General features: G+C 61.2%; 1 protein-coding gene across 9 annotated transcripts in view; it reads left to right on the top strand.

Moving 5' to 3' along the window:
* Window positions 1–13297, top strand: part of NAV1 (neuron navigator 1) — a 286515-nt gene that overhangs the window by 264793 nt on the left and 8425 nt on the right. For 8 of the 9 annotated variants that reach the window (XM_039534799.1, XM_039534801.1, XM_039534804.1 and 5 more), the window contains 11 exons: window positions 268–416; window positions 1360–1530; window positions 2630–2682; window positions 2969–2992; window positions 3107–3184; window positions 4431–4514; window positions 5171–5282; window positions 6549–6670; window positions 11423–11619; window positions 12160–12325; window positions 12725–12899. In XM_039534799.1, coding sequence (XP_039390733.1) covers window positions 268–416; window positions 1360–1530; window positions 2630–2682; window positions 2969–2992; window positions 3107–3184; window positions 4431–4514; window positions 5171–5282; window positions 6549–6670; window positions 11423–11619; window positions 12160–12325; window positions 12725–12899 — 1331 coding nt within the window. The remainder of the gene's footprint in view (window positions 1–267; window positions 417–1359; window positions 1531–2629; window positions 2683–2968; window positions 2993–3106; window positions 3185–4430; window positions 4515–5170; window positions 5283–6548; window positions 6671–11422; window positions 11620–12159; window positions 12326–12724; window positions 12900–13297) is intronic. The other variant, XM_039534800.1, reaches the window with a different exon arrangement.

The following is a 13297-nucleotide window of genomic DNA, read 5'->3' as shown; positions in this document are numbered from 1 at the left end:
GCCCGATGCTCCGGAGACAGGCCAAGCCTCCCCCTCGCCATTGGCTTCCTCAGATCCTTGCAGAGGAAGAGGCGACCGAGCCCCTAGAACGGCCCCCACAGCGTCCCAGTGGGCGCAAGGATCTGCCATGTGGCTTTACTCTGAGCTCCTTGGCGACAGTCGTGGCCATTCCAAAGCCCGTTGGCCACTCGACCCTGGCTGGGGAAAATGGACTAGCGGGGACCCCCGGCAGCGTCGCCTTGCTGATCTCTCCCTTGGCCCTGGCAGGTACCAGCTCCAGTCCCAAGAGGAGACCAAGGAGAGGCGCCACTCCCACACGATCGGCGGGCTCCCGGAATCGGACGACCCATCAGAGCTGCCCTCGCCTCCCGCCCTCTCCGTGTCCTTGGCCGGGAAAAGCCCACTCACGAATATCGGTCAGTTTCCCATGGCCGGGTCGCGGCCAAATCCCCGGCGGGTGTAAACCAGCGCAGCACCATTGAAAGCAGCATCCCGGGAGCTCTGCCGGTTTACGCCAGCTGAGGGGCTGGCCCCGGGTGTCTGTGCAGCACCCGAGGATCACAGCAAGGCCCGTGTGTTCCAGAGGTTGGAGCTGGCTTGTTGGCGGGGCCAGAGGGCCTTGCCCATAGAAACCAGAGGCAGAGAAGCCCCATGAAGTGCCTAACCCACTCCTGGGCCCTCTGCCCAGCCTCTGGCGCCTGCCCTCTGCTTCCTCTCTGGGCAGCCTCCTCACAAAGGGCCATGCTCTGACATAGCCCAGCTGCGGGTGGGGGGCTCCCAGTGAAAGCGCCCCCAATGAAAGTGAGTGGGAGGCAAACTGTCGGTAGGAGAGTCCCTCACGGGTGTGGGGCCCACTTCTCTCGCTTGTGCCAGAGGAACTGGCTTCAGTGGAGTTTTCCTGATTTACACCAGCGTAAAGGTTCAGGCCCAGTGAGGTTACTCCTGGTTGAAACCGGAGTGAGCGAGCGGGAGATCGGGCCCAGTGTTACTCCTGTTTTACACCGGAGTGACTGCGGGGAGGGATCGAGGCCAAGTGGGGTTACTCCTGATGGACACCGGCTTTGGGCATGAACTCGCTGTTCCCAGGATTCACCACGAGGGAGAGTGCGTGGGCCAGCCCCAAGCAGGTATCCCTCACCTAGCTGTACTGGCTTCGCTTGAGTCTCCCCGTCCTGCCCAAGCTGAGACTCTGGTCCCAAGCGTGACCATGTGTGGCGTCCTCCCCCACCCTTCCGCGTCCCTGGCTCCTCAGGGCTCTGGCCCCTCCCCACCCCACGCTCCCTGCTGCTCTGCTCCCCTGGGCCAGGCGCGTTTCTGACCCTGCCCTTTCTCTTCTCCCTCCCCTGCCTTTCCGTGCAGTGAGTCCCACCTCTGCAACCACTCCGCGGATCACCCGTTCCAACAGCATCCCCACCCACGACTCCGCCTTCGAGCTCTACAGCACCTCCCAGATGGGCAGCACCCTCTCCCTGGCAGACAGACCCAAGGGCATGATCCGCTCGGGCTCCTTCCGGGACCCCGCAGACGACGGTGAGACACTCGTGCTCCGGCTGGAGCGACGGGCTCTTCCTCCCCGTTACCCGGGGGTAGCATGGCTCCGTGGTCCCCTGCCCACCCCTCCGTGCCTCAGGCATCCCTTTTGGTACCCATAGGTGGCAGCGGCGGCGCTCGCGATCCCGAGCACCGAAGCATTTCCTGCTACTGTGGGGGAGACAAGAAAGGGTTAATCCTGCTGGCCAGCGAGTGGGGAATCCTGTCAGTCTCAAGGCAGCAGGATGGGTCAAACCAGCCTCCCCCACTGAGCGTGAGAACAGTGGCTGGGCCCATTGGCTCTGTCTGCTCCCTGCCCCAGAGTGCAGTCTCCATGGCTCCTCTGGGGGAAGGAACCTGCACAGGCCTATTGGGGAAGAGAGGGGTTGAGCTCAGAGATGCCCCTGGAGGTGTCAGGAGCTGCTCGTGCAAAGCTGGGCTGGGAACCTGGCTCTGGGCCCGCAAGTCCCTGAGCGTAGATGAGCAGATGGACACGGGGGCTCCAGGTACCCACCTGGAACGTTGTGATGGGTTTGGCAGCCGAATGGGTGCTGGGAATGGGTTGGCTCTAGGGCCAAAAAGGGAGGATTTGGGCAGTTGGAGATGTAGATCCTCATGGGCTCAGCCTGGAGGGAGATGGAGCCACCATGGGCAAAGCGCAGGGCTGGGAGTCAGACTGTTCCTGGCTGTGCCTCGCCATCTTACCTGGGGCAAGGCCCCGTATTCCCCCACCCTGGTGCCTCAGTTTCCTCAGCTGTATAACGAGGATGGTGATGCTGACCCGGCTCTTCCCCGGGATGAGGAGGGGCTGGGGGTGGTCAGGCTCTGCTCAGTGGTGTCCCTACAGCATTGTGAGCTCCTTGGCCGGGTGGTGCCCCATGGCAGGGGTGATTTGCCAGGGCAGGCTGCCCAGCTGAATGTGGCCCCTGCCTGTTACCTCTGCAGTACCCCTCCTGCCCCTGCCTCCCCATTCATCCCCTGCTGTGGCACCCCACAGACCCCTCTGGGAAAGCCAGTGCTCCCCCCTTCCCCCCTCCCGCACTCTGAGCCAGGGCACGGTGGAGGGCTCCGTGACTCAGGCATGTTTGTTCTATTGCAGTTCACGGATCAGTGCTGTCCCTGGCCTCCAGCGCCTCCTCCACCTACTCCTCAGTAAGAGCTGCTCCCGCGGTCTCCCCGCCTGTGCCGGGGCGCTCCTGTTACCTGCACGTCTGGGGGGTGGGGCATGGGCCAGGCCACGCCCATGGGGCCTTGCAGGAGTGGCTGCAGCCAGCTGCTGTCTGGATGGCTTTGCGGGAGGAGCCCCAAGGTGGCTTGGGGCAGGGTTCAGTTCCGTGCATGGCTCTGTCCCCGATCTCTGCCTGCGCCTCACTTCCCCCCTCTATCCTAACGCTGGCCTCTGTCTGTCTCTCCTTCCTGCTACACTGCGCTTTGCCAGGCGGAGGAGAGGATGCAATCCGAGGTACAGTGAGACCCCATTTCTCCACCCACCCTGACGGCTTGCTCCCGGCCCCCGAGGGGGGGAGCGGCCCACTTCTCCCTGACTCATTCCCCCTTTGCCTTCTCTCCCCTCCAGCAAATCCGCAAGCTGCGCCGGGAGCTGGAGTCATCCCAGGAGAAGGTGGCGACCCTGACGTCTCAGCTATCAGCCAACGTGAGTCCAGCCACAGCTCTGGGCCAGGCCTAGTGCTCGTCTGGAGTGAGGGGCATCATCAGAGGTCTCTGGACCCACTAAAATGCCAACTGTGCTAATATCCTAATGATGAGGGGAGGAGTGGTGGGGCATCGCCCCGGGGACAAGGCAGGGGTCAGGCGCACCCTGCCCCGGCGAGCAGATGACCCTGCCAGGAGCAAGGAGGGGAAGGCTCAACCCATGGCGGACGTGATGGGCAGAGCTGGTACCGAAGGGCGGGCAGGGCAGAGATGCAGAGGCCAGTGCCCAGCACAGGCACTCCAGCCTGTGCAGTTCTCCCTGGGACAGGAGCTGGTCGCGGAGGAGATGGGTCAGAGTAGCAGCTGCTGCAGCTGGCAGTGCAGTGTCCTTGGGGGTGGCTGAGTCCAGTGTGTCCCCTGTGCCCAGCACCCTCAACTGGCAGGTTGTAGGAAGATGCCCGTTTTGACAGCACCCCCTGCTCTACGTTGTGGGGTGGGGTCACACATCATCCCCCCGCATGGCTGCTCTCTGCAGGGCAGGAGCGCCACTCTGGAACCACACAGCGTCCCTATGGTGCGCAGGGCCCTTGGCACGCCGGGGAAGCCTGCTGCTGTGCGGGGGCGGTGTGGCCCTGGGAGATGGCCTGGTGCGTCCCAGCGGGAGAAACTGCACACACCATGTGGCATGGCATGGAGAACAGCTGCTCTGATCTGTGGTGTCGGCACCACCGGCTCCAGGACCAGAGGGGTCAGAGCGGCAGGACCCAGAGTGGGCACTGAGCTGGGAACCCTCCCAGCCACTGTCAGCCCTAGGAGAACCCTCCCGCAAGGACCACACGCTCCCCTCCCGCCTGCTCCTACCCCTGGCCCCATCCCTCCTCACCCTAGACTCCAGGTGTCCATCCCCACCTCTGGCACCTTCCCTTTGGCTCCCACCCCTCCCTTCTTGGGAGACAGCCTCTTCCCTGGGGGCGAGAGATTAGGGCTCTTCCCCGCCCTTGTTCCGAGAGACCGTGGCTATAGTACGGACCGGGCTGCGAGCCCAACGCGGGGCTGCTGGGCTTGCGAGCCTGGGTCCCTCCGGGACAGAGCGGGCAATAAAGCAGCGTGCTGGGAGGTGAGGGGGGAATGTTGCACGCTCACCTCCCCCACACCGGGCACTTGCCACGCAGCTGCTGCCGGGCCGGCTCCCCACTGTGCTCTCTGTTCCCCAGCTGAGTGTGACGCCCTCTCCCGCTGCCTTTCAGGCTAACCTGGTGGCGGCCTTCGAGCAGAGCCTGGTGAACATGACGTCCCGTCTGCGGCAGCTGGCAGAGACTGCGGAAGAGAAGGTGGGTGCTGCGCAGGGAGAGCTGGGCAGCTGGCGGGGCACCGGGGTCTCTGTGCCAGGGAGCAGGTCTAACCCCCCTCCCCCCACGGGAGACTCCTATTCGCTGGCACTCCCTGTGAGTCCCCTCAGAGGCAAAGGGGTGCCTGACCCGTGGGCAGGCCAGCTCCTCTGTCCAGCACCACCAGTGCCCCAGCCAGCCCACTGGGTGATGGGGAAACCTCTTCCCGGAGAAGGAGCAGAGCCTGCTGCATCCTCGCAGGAGGCTGGCTGTGCTGCGGGCTGATCCCTGGGGGAGCTGTCTGACTGGAGACGCACCTACCCCCACACGTAGCGCCCTCGCTCGTCCCTGCTGGGCCTGACCTTCTCCTGTGTCCCTGGGTCTGTGCTGGCTGGTGCTGTGGGCTGCCCTGGAGTGGCTGGGGTCATTCCTGGACAGCAAGGTCCGGCCCTGGGGCACAAGCCAGACCCTCCTTTTCTTTTGGGCATCCCTGGAGGACTCTGGCTATTAACCCTGGAGACTGGTGGCCTGCTGTGCCCAGCACCCAACATGTGTCCTGGCTGAGGGGAGAGGCGCTTGCTGTGGGCGCGGGTTAGCGATGTCCCTGGCACCTCCACCCAACCAGGGACTACAGGGTATCTTCCCTGTGCTTCTGCCAGGACACGGAGCTGCTGGACCTGCGGGAGACCATCGACTTCTTGAAGAAGAAGAACTCGGAGGCCCAAGCCGTGATCCAAGGAGCTCTGAACGGGACCGACATCACGCCCAAAGGTGAGCCAGGCTGTGGCAGTGCTGCCATCCCCGCTTCTTGCTGCTGTGGGCCAGCGCCAGGCCTGTGATCTAGACCCCTGGGTTGTGTGCTCGTCAAGGCAGAGGATCCAGATCCTCGCCAGGACGGGGAGGAAAGGGGGATGATGGGGTTCTGCTCATTTCACAGGAGCCGGGAGGATTAAAACACCCCCCAGTGCAATGTCTTGCGTTCTCCGCCAAGGGAGATGGGGTGTCTTTTACCGCCCTGTGCAAACCCATCCTGCATCAGCCTCTCCGGTCTCTCAGCAGCACATGTCTGATCCGTGTCACTCTCACCGGGTCCTTGTGTATTCGGTGCTCATACATATTGCACTGAATACACATCTCTTTCAAGTCCAGGCAGGAGAGTCTGGAATCTCACTGAAACAGAATAACGTTGGCCGGTGATGAGAGAGAACCCTGCGTGGTCTGTCAGCATGTCCCAGCGGGAGCAAGCTGCTGCTGTGCATGGCCTGTGCTGTTGCACTAAGAGCGGCTTGTTAATTACAACCAGCCGTTCACAGGGCACTGGAGCGCAGATCCTCAAAGGTCTCAAGCGCTGAGCTCCCGTTGATTGCAGTGGGAGTTTGGCACCGAAGCACCTTTGGAAATCTCACCGTGGTGCTGAGCATTTGAAAATCTGGGTCTAATTCTTACAGTCTGTGCAAACCCAGCCTGCACAGAGCCCTGTCACAGAATTGACCAGAGAACCCAGCCCCTTTGCTGCAGGACTGTGGGAATCCCAGCTTTCATTCCACACGTTTGTTTCTAGCTTTCCTGGTGCTTTGAAAGCCTGATCCAAATGTAACTGATGCAGAGATGTCTGCCTGAGTCTGCAGAGAGCCTGAACCAATAGCTGAGAGTTGTGTACTGCCCTTATTTGCCACTATGGGGTTTTGATCCTTCCCTCTTGCCCCCAAAATTAGCAGGGTGCTCTAGAAGGACAAAGAACCATTATTAGATGGTGGCAAAATGTCTTAAAGCTCCCATAAGCACAGATTTCTTGGAGACAGCACGCATCTTCCCTTACGGGAGGAAAGGATCCCCATGGCGCTGGACGAGCAAGAAGCAAAGTGCAGAGAAATCCAGGGAAGCCGCTGCAAGGCGCAGGAGCTGGGGAAGGTGCTGGCTGAGCCAGGGGAGCAGAGCAGGATAGATGGGGTGTGCGAATGGCCCCAGTGGGGAGGGCTCTTTGCCAACACGTAGATTCTCAGCCTCTCTCTCTGCCTTCCCTCCCTGGGACCCCAGAGCTGCGCATCAAGAGGCAGAACTCCTCTGACAGCATCTCCAGCCTCAACAGCATCACCAGCCACTCCAGCATCGGCAGTGGCAAGGATGCCGACGCCAAGAAGAAGAAGAAGAAGAGCTGGGTAGGTCGGGGGGCTGGCGGGGAGGAGGCACGGAGGGAAATCGTGGCAGGATCTGGCCCAGGATCGGGCTGTCCATGCTGTGTTCTTAGTGCACAAGGCACCCCAGCGGCGTGGGGCTGGCCCCTTGGTGCCCCGGATTAGCATGCTGCTGTCTGCCCCGTGGGGACGCCGCAGGCCGGGACTTCCTCTCGGAAGTGCTTTGCCAACTCTGGCTCTGGGGCTGAGGGCCAAGTCGCCGGCTGGGCGGGGGTCGCAGCCCACCCGGTGAAGCTCCCCAGCCCAGTTCCAATACGTGTGCACCATTCCGGACTGATCTCTCACCCTCCAACCCCACACTGGAACTGCTGGCTCCCACAATGCAGCCTGGGGGGGATGCAGTTGGACACAGCAGGGACTAGCCCGGTAGCCCTCCCATGCCAGGACTTCTCATGGGGGTCCGTTCCCCCTTCTTTCCAGCTCCCAGCTCAGGTAGAGGGGAAGGGCCGGCAGCAGCAGGTTAGAGGAGGCTGCCCTAGTCTCCAGGGCTCCCTAGCCGTGCACTGACCCCAGGCAGGGCTCTGAGGAGAGTGTGTGATTAAGTCTTGCTTTGTTTTGTTTTTTTCTCCCCCAATGCTGACCCCAACCCTTTTTTTCCAGGTATACGAGGTAAGTCTGACACCTTTCCCCTCCCCCCCGTTCCCCGTGTTTTGCCCCCCCGTCCAGGGCGATCGCTCATTTCCAGTGGGACAGCACTCATGAAACTAACCATTCCATCCATTCCACTGGCACTCACCACCCGTGGAGCATGGTCCATCCACCGGAGTTGCCGAGCCTTGCTACCCCGCTGGCTTGTTTTAGCTTTGAAGCCAGCTCCTCAGCCCCCATTGAGCTCTGGCCAAGGGGAGTTGGGCTCCTGGGTCTGAATTGTCAGAGGGGGCTAGGGCTGTTGGGTGCCCTTGAGTTTTGGTACCTGAAACACCTTAGTGGTCTTTGGAGAGATGCTCTGTCTCTGCCACAAGGCCTGGGGCTCAGGGCAGTAGTGGCTGGACCAGGTTCTCTGGCCTGGGCGGTGCAGAAGGTCAGACTGATTAATCAGAACCTGGAAACCTATGAAGCTGGGTACCCCAGCTGGCTAGTCGCTGCTGATCATACAGGCCGCGCTCTGGACCTCCTCCTCTGGGTGAGGAGTGAATCCCTAGAGTGCTGCAGAGCCTGAACTTTCTGAATCTTTTGGGACTGTGACAGCGGGCTGCTTGGCACTTGTGGGATCCTTCTGCTGCCTCTGGCCAGACTGGGAACACCCTAGGGCAGCTGTGATGATACCTCATGTCCCTGAAACCGCCTGCCTTCCAGGCGTCTGCGGCCCTCGCTCAGTCTGTGCAGGTAGCAACAGGTACAGGCCAGCCCCGAGCCCTCAGCCCGTTCCCTGCGTGTCCAGCCCCGGATGCACTGAGCATTCACCAAATTATCCGGCCAACTGTTCCTGATGAAACCACACGTATCAGAGGATCAGCCCTCTGAATAGCACCCCCGCTAAGATATATTTATAGCAAACACAAGAATACGTTCATCATCAAAGACAAGAGATTCAAGTCATGAGGATACTGGAAACAAGGTTACGCTGGAAACAAAATCATTATACGCTTTCTAGAGGCTAAACTGACCCTCCTGGCTAAAGTTTCTCTCACCCAAAGTTTTCGTCAGCATCTTCAGCCAATCCGGTTGACACCCCTTCCTCACCCTTACTCCTGGGTCGCCAGTGTCCCCACTCCCATCCCGAATCTGCTGAAACCAAATTGGACGAGAGGGCAAAGTTCTGCAAGCTCCTTCGTTTACTCAGCTCGAAAGGTGGCAGCATCTGGTGCTTGGAGGGGGGGGAATTTGAGAGTCAGGAGATGTGGGTCTAGCCTGACTCTGCCACTGACTGCATGGGGCTGTGGGCAGGTCACTGCCCCTCTCTGGTGATGGTGCCCGGCATTGCCACGTGCTCCGAGTAGATGGTGGCCGAATGTCCTTCAGCCCATAGGCACAGGTTTATGGAGGCTGCAGACTCAGGCCCTAAGGTAGCACAGGGTCCCACAGTGCACCCCAGTTCCTCTCAATGGGCGGTGTCCATCCTTGGAGGGAGCTGGGTCGCCCTCCTTCCCCTCTGAAATACTCAGCATGACCAGATATATTTTAATATGAAAATCTGTTGGCAAAGGCCAACTCCGCAATCCTGTGAAAGACCCCATTGTATTTCAGGGATACACACCCTTCCCAATAAAACTACATCTCCCATGATGCACTGCACCCACACAATTGTTATAACGCACAGCCTATCCTGTCCACAGAAGAGACCATGCATCATGGGAGTTGTAGTCTGACTGGGGATTCTAGCCCATGAAGGAGGACAGGAGCATGAGGCAACTGAACTACAACTCCCATGTAGCACCATGGCATCATTTCAGGATCAAAATATTTCAGTTCCTGAATTTTGATGATTTTTTTTCCTGCTGAAAATGCAACATTTTCAGCAGGGAGCCCTCCCTCCCGACCACACTGTCCAACCAGCTCTGCCACCAGGCCTAGCCCACGGGCCGACAGGCTGATGCCCATCCCCAAGGCCCAATCCTGCCCTCTTTGAACCCAGCTTTGCATTGGCTCCAGTGGGAGCAGAACAGGGCCTTAACTTCACAGGAAAGGCCTGGTCCATATGAGTCTGTCAGCCATGCTGCAAGACCAGGGTAAGGAAAGGGCAATGCACAGATTGCCAGTCCTGTGACATGGTGTCTGGTGATGCCCCCTGCGATCCACAAGGGCCAGTTGGCATCCTGCAGTCGATCTGCAAGCTGCTCACCCAGCAGGATGAGTGCTAAAGGGGAGCAGCCTCCTCGAGTGATCTGGGGTTGGTGTGGGACTGCGAATGAGGCAGGCGACACCCCCATTTCAGAGTCCCGTCCGCCCATTGCAGTGTCTGGCCCCCCCGAGCCGTCCTGTCAGTCGGTGTCTATGTTCTGTGGCCCTGGTGTGTGCGTGTGTGCATGCTGCATGCTCCATCTGGGGTGCGGATCGAGCAGGAGTCTGGGCCGCCAGGCCCGTCACGTGTTAGCAACCCCGCCATCCTCCTTGCTGGGGAGGCTCATGCAGGGCTGGGCACGAGCAGCATCCCCTGTCCGAGCCCTCTGAGTCCGGTGAGCCTTTTGGGGCTGGATTCCCCGAACTTGGGTTGGGTTCCTTGCACTGGCAGGAGCAGCTCTGTTGAGTTCAGCGGGGCGGGCGTGAGCCTTGCAGAATGGGGACATCAGACACCAAAGCGGACGGCTGCATGGGCATGGCCTTCTCCCTCATACCACGAGCCAGGCTCTTCTGTGATCAGAGCCACGGAGATGTTCTGTAGCACCACACGGGCCCCCAGCCAGCACATGTTAGCACCGTGATTTGGCATCTGTGGTGCTTTTCCCCCATACTGGAGCTTCCCATCAGCTATGCCTGGCCTGGCAGAACAGACTCAAGCCCCCAGAGACAGGGACTGTGCTCTCCTTGCCTCACGCAAGGAGGGGTCCCCGGAAGCAGGAAGTGGGCTTAGATCACACGCCTTCCTCATATTGCAGTCCCCTTTCAGGGTCGTTTCAAATGAGGGTTGGATGACAGCAGGCCAAGGTCTTCTCTGGTCGGACTCCCCTGAATCCCTCAGAGTCCTGGCAGGGCTGGAGGTGCCCCAGGGCGCCTCCTGCTGCAGTGGAGCTGGCATGGCATGAGTGGCCCTGCCACTGTCACGCTGACCTGGGGTGCCAAGGGGTTGTGTGTGGATGCCCGAGAGCCGCCTCAAGGGGGCCTCTGTGTGTGCTGCCAGGGGGCAGTGATGGGACCTGCCCATGGCCCCGTGGGATCTTGTCCCTGGAGTGTAACGCGGATGTGCCTCCAGCACTGGGCACTGCCTTGCTGGCTCAGCCAGGCTTGGCGAGCGCCTGCGCTTGCCTCTGCTGCTGCTTGCTCGGACGCACCTCTGGATTCCATAAAGGGGAAGCGTGCCTGAGCGCTGCGGGCACGATGGGGCCTGCCCATGGGGGTGGGGGTTCCTGGCTGCCCTCCGTCGGCATTGGAGGGTTTATTCAGGGAGGCTGTTTCTCCTTCCCGGGAGCACTGGGCTGACCCGGGGCCCAGCAGAGTGCTGATGGGCCTGGAACTTGTGTAGCTGAACTTGTGTAGCTGGGTCCCTCCGACTGTGCTGAAGCCCCCAAGGTTACAGCTTCGTCCTGCGCGGCCTTCGGTGGGTCTGGGATTTGAGGATCTGGGCCCTAAGCATTGGGCAGCAAGTGAGGGCAACAGGGATGGAGGTCAGGGTGGGGGCACTCTGCCATGCAAGGTCCCTATCCCCACTTATGTCTGGAGGGACCCTGATATTTACAGTTGGCCCCTTATGGGTAGCATCCCTCTTCCCTGTGGGGTGGCTGAGTAGCCAAAGGAGGTAGCGCAGGGAGGACGTCAGAGGCGTTGACCCCTGGCTGGGACTGGGTGACGTGCAAGACGGAGCGGCTATTTCCTTCTACCTAGGCAAGGGGATGCACCAGACATCCTGGTCGGTCTCCCCCAAGGGGCCAGTGCAGCAGCAGAAGGGCTGGGGGAGCTGGAATCCCCCAGGGGGAACCCAAGATAAAGCTCTCTCTGCCAAGCGACCCTGGAGTTCGTCGCCTGCTGGCCAGAGCCGGGGTCAGGATGGGAGATGGCTGGTGTCACAGCTCAGGTGATCTGTGGTTTAACCTTTCCGGGTGTCGTCCTTGTCTCCCGCAGCTCCGGAGCTCGTTCAACAAGGCCTTCAGCATCAAGAAGGGCCCAAAGTCAGCCTCCTCCTACTCAGACATCGAGGAAATCGCCACCCCCGACTCCTCAGCCCCGTCCTCTCCCAAGCTGCAGCATGGCTCCACTGAGACCGCCTCCCCCTCCATCAAGTCCTCCAACTCCTCCTCCGTGGGCATCGATGCCACTGAGTAAGGGCAGCCCTCGCCCTGCGGCTGGCACGGGGCCAAATCCCCAGCTGGTGTAACCCAGTGATGCTGCATGGACTCCAGCTGGGAGCCTGGCCCATAGACTCAGATTCCTGTGCCAGCTGCTCAGGCCCCAAGACACGGTAGGGGGCACCCAGCCCCTTCTCCCTGGGTATGGCATGTCTGGAACCCAGCACTGACCCTGGCCTGGTGGATTAATTGTTCTCATAACTGCTGCTCTGGTTAGATCTGGATGGGGGTGGACAAGGCAGCTTGGCTGGCATTGTTTGCTTCCCTAGTGCTCGCTGGTCCTGCTGCCGCATTGGCACAGGAAGCCATTGGGGCATCGGCATTGGCTGGGCCCTGTGACACCCCCTTCCCCCCCCCCCCCACCATTCCAGCTGCTGCTCAGCCTCCTCTGAAAGCATCTCTCAGACCCAGCAGTGGCCTCTGGGTGGAATTCGGGGTCACACCTTGCTTCAGCACCCCCTAGCAGAACACGTTGTGACTGGCCACCCTGCGGGTGTCTTTTCCCCGGCGCAGGCTCTTCCAGGCCAACGAGGAGGAGGAAGAGCCGGAGAAGAAGGAGGTGTCGGAACTGCGCTCGGAGCTGTGGGAGAAGGAGATGAAACTGACTGACATCCGGCTGGAGGCTCTGAACTCAGCCCACCAGCTGGACCAGCTCCGTGAGACCATGCACAACATGCAGGTGAGGGCCCTGTCCCTGCATGGGGAGCCACGGACCCACCGCAGAGTGGGCCTGGCTCATCAACCCTGGGCTGCTCCCCTGACCTGCCTCTTCTGGCCATTTCCAGCCCTCTCCCTGGTGGGGCACACGACTAGGTGCGGCCAGGCACCACCCCAGGTCTGCTCTGGGGGCGCGTGCTTTGAGCACACTGTCCGGCCCGTAGCCTCTGATGATCGTGGGGCTGCGCTCTGGTCTCGTGGCATCGGGGCTCAGTGACTGCGCGGCACAGGAGAGGGGGTGGGCTGAGAGCCCTGCCGGAGCAGGCCAGGGTCTGTTTTCCCTGTGCTGGCAGAGCTGGAGGGTTCCTGATCTGGGTCCATGGCCACGGGCTCTGCTCTGTAACCCCTGCCTTCTCCACAGCTGGAGGTGGATCTCCTGAAGGCCGAGAACGACCGGCTCAAGGTGGTCCCAGGGCCTTCGTCGGTCCCAGGCTCCATCCCCGGGCACCTCAGGAGCACGTCAGCCTCCTCGTCCCCACGGCGCTCACTGGGCCTCGCCCTCGCTCAATCCTTCAGCCCCGGCTTGGCAGATACAGGTACCAGGGAGAGCGGGATGCATTGGGGATGGGCCCTCTGTGCAGCGAGTGGGCACCGCTGACCACAGCACAGAGCTGCAACCCACTCCAGGGCAGGGGTCTGGCTGCCTCTCTACCATGGGCTCTGCTGTGGGCTGGGGTCAGCCCGTGCCCCACAGAGCCTGGGAGGAGCCACACAGTGGATGCAGGGGCAGGCGAAGGACTGATGTAGCAGCCCCAAAGGAGCTGGGACCTCCTGCCCTTGGGGCCAGATCCAAGGGTCCACCCCAGGGAGCTGGGGCGAGGGGCCTGACCCAGCCTCGTTGCAGACACTGGGAGCTGTAGCAGGCTATGGGTCAAGCCCTGGCTCGCAGGGCTGTTGGGGGACGGCTGTCGCCTGCTGCGGGGAGTGCGGCTTC

Source organism: Mauremys reevesii, linkage group 4 (assembly GCF_016161935.1).
Source record: "Mauremys reevesii isolate NIE-2019 linkage group 4, ASM1616193v1, whole genome shotgun sequence".
Classification (NCBI taxonomy): Eukaryota; Metazoa; Chordata; order Testudines; family Geoemydidae; genus Mauremys; species Mauremys reevesii.
This window is presented reverse-complemented; position numbering and strand designations above follow the sequence as displayed.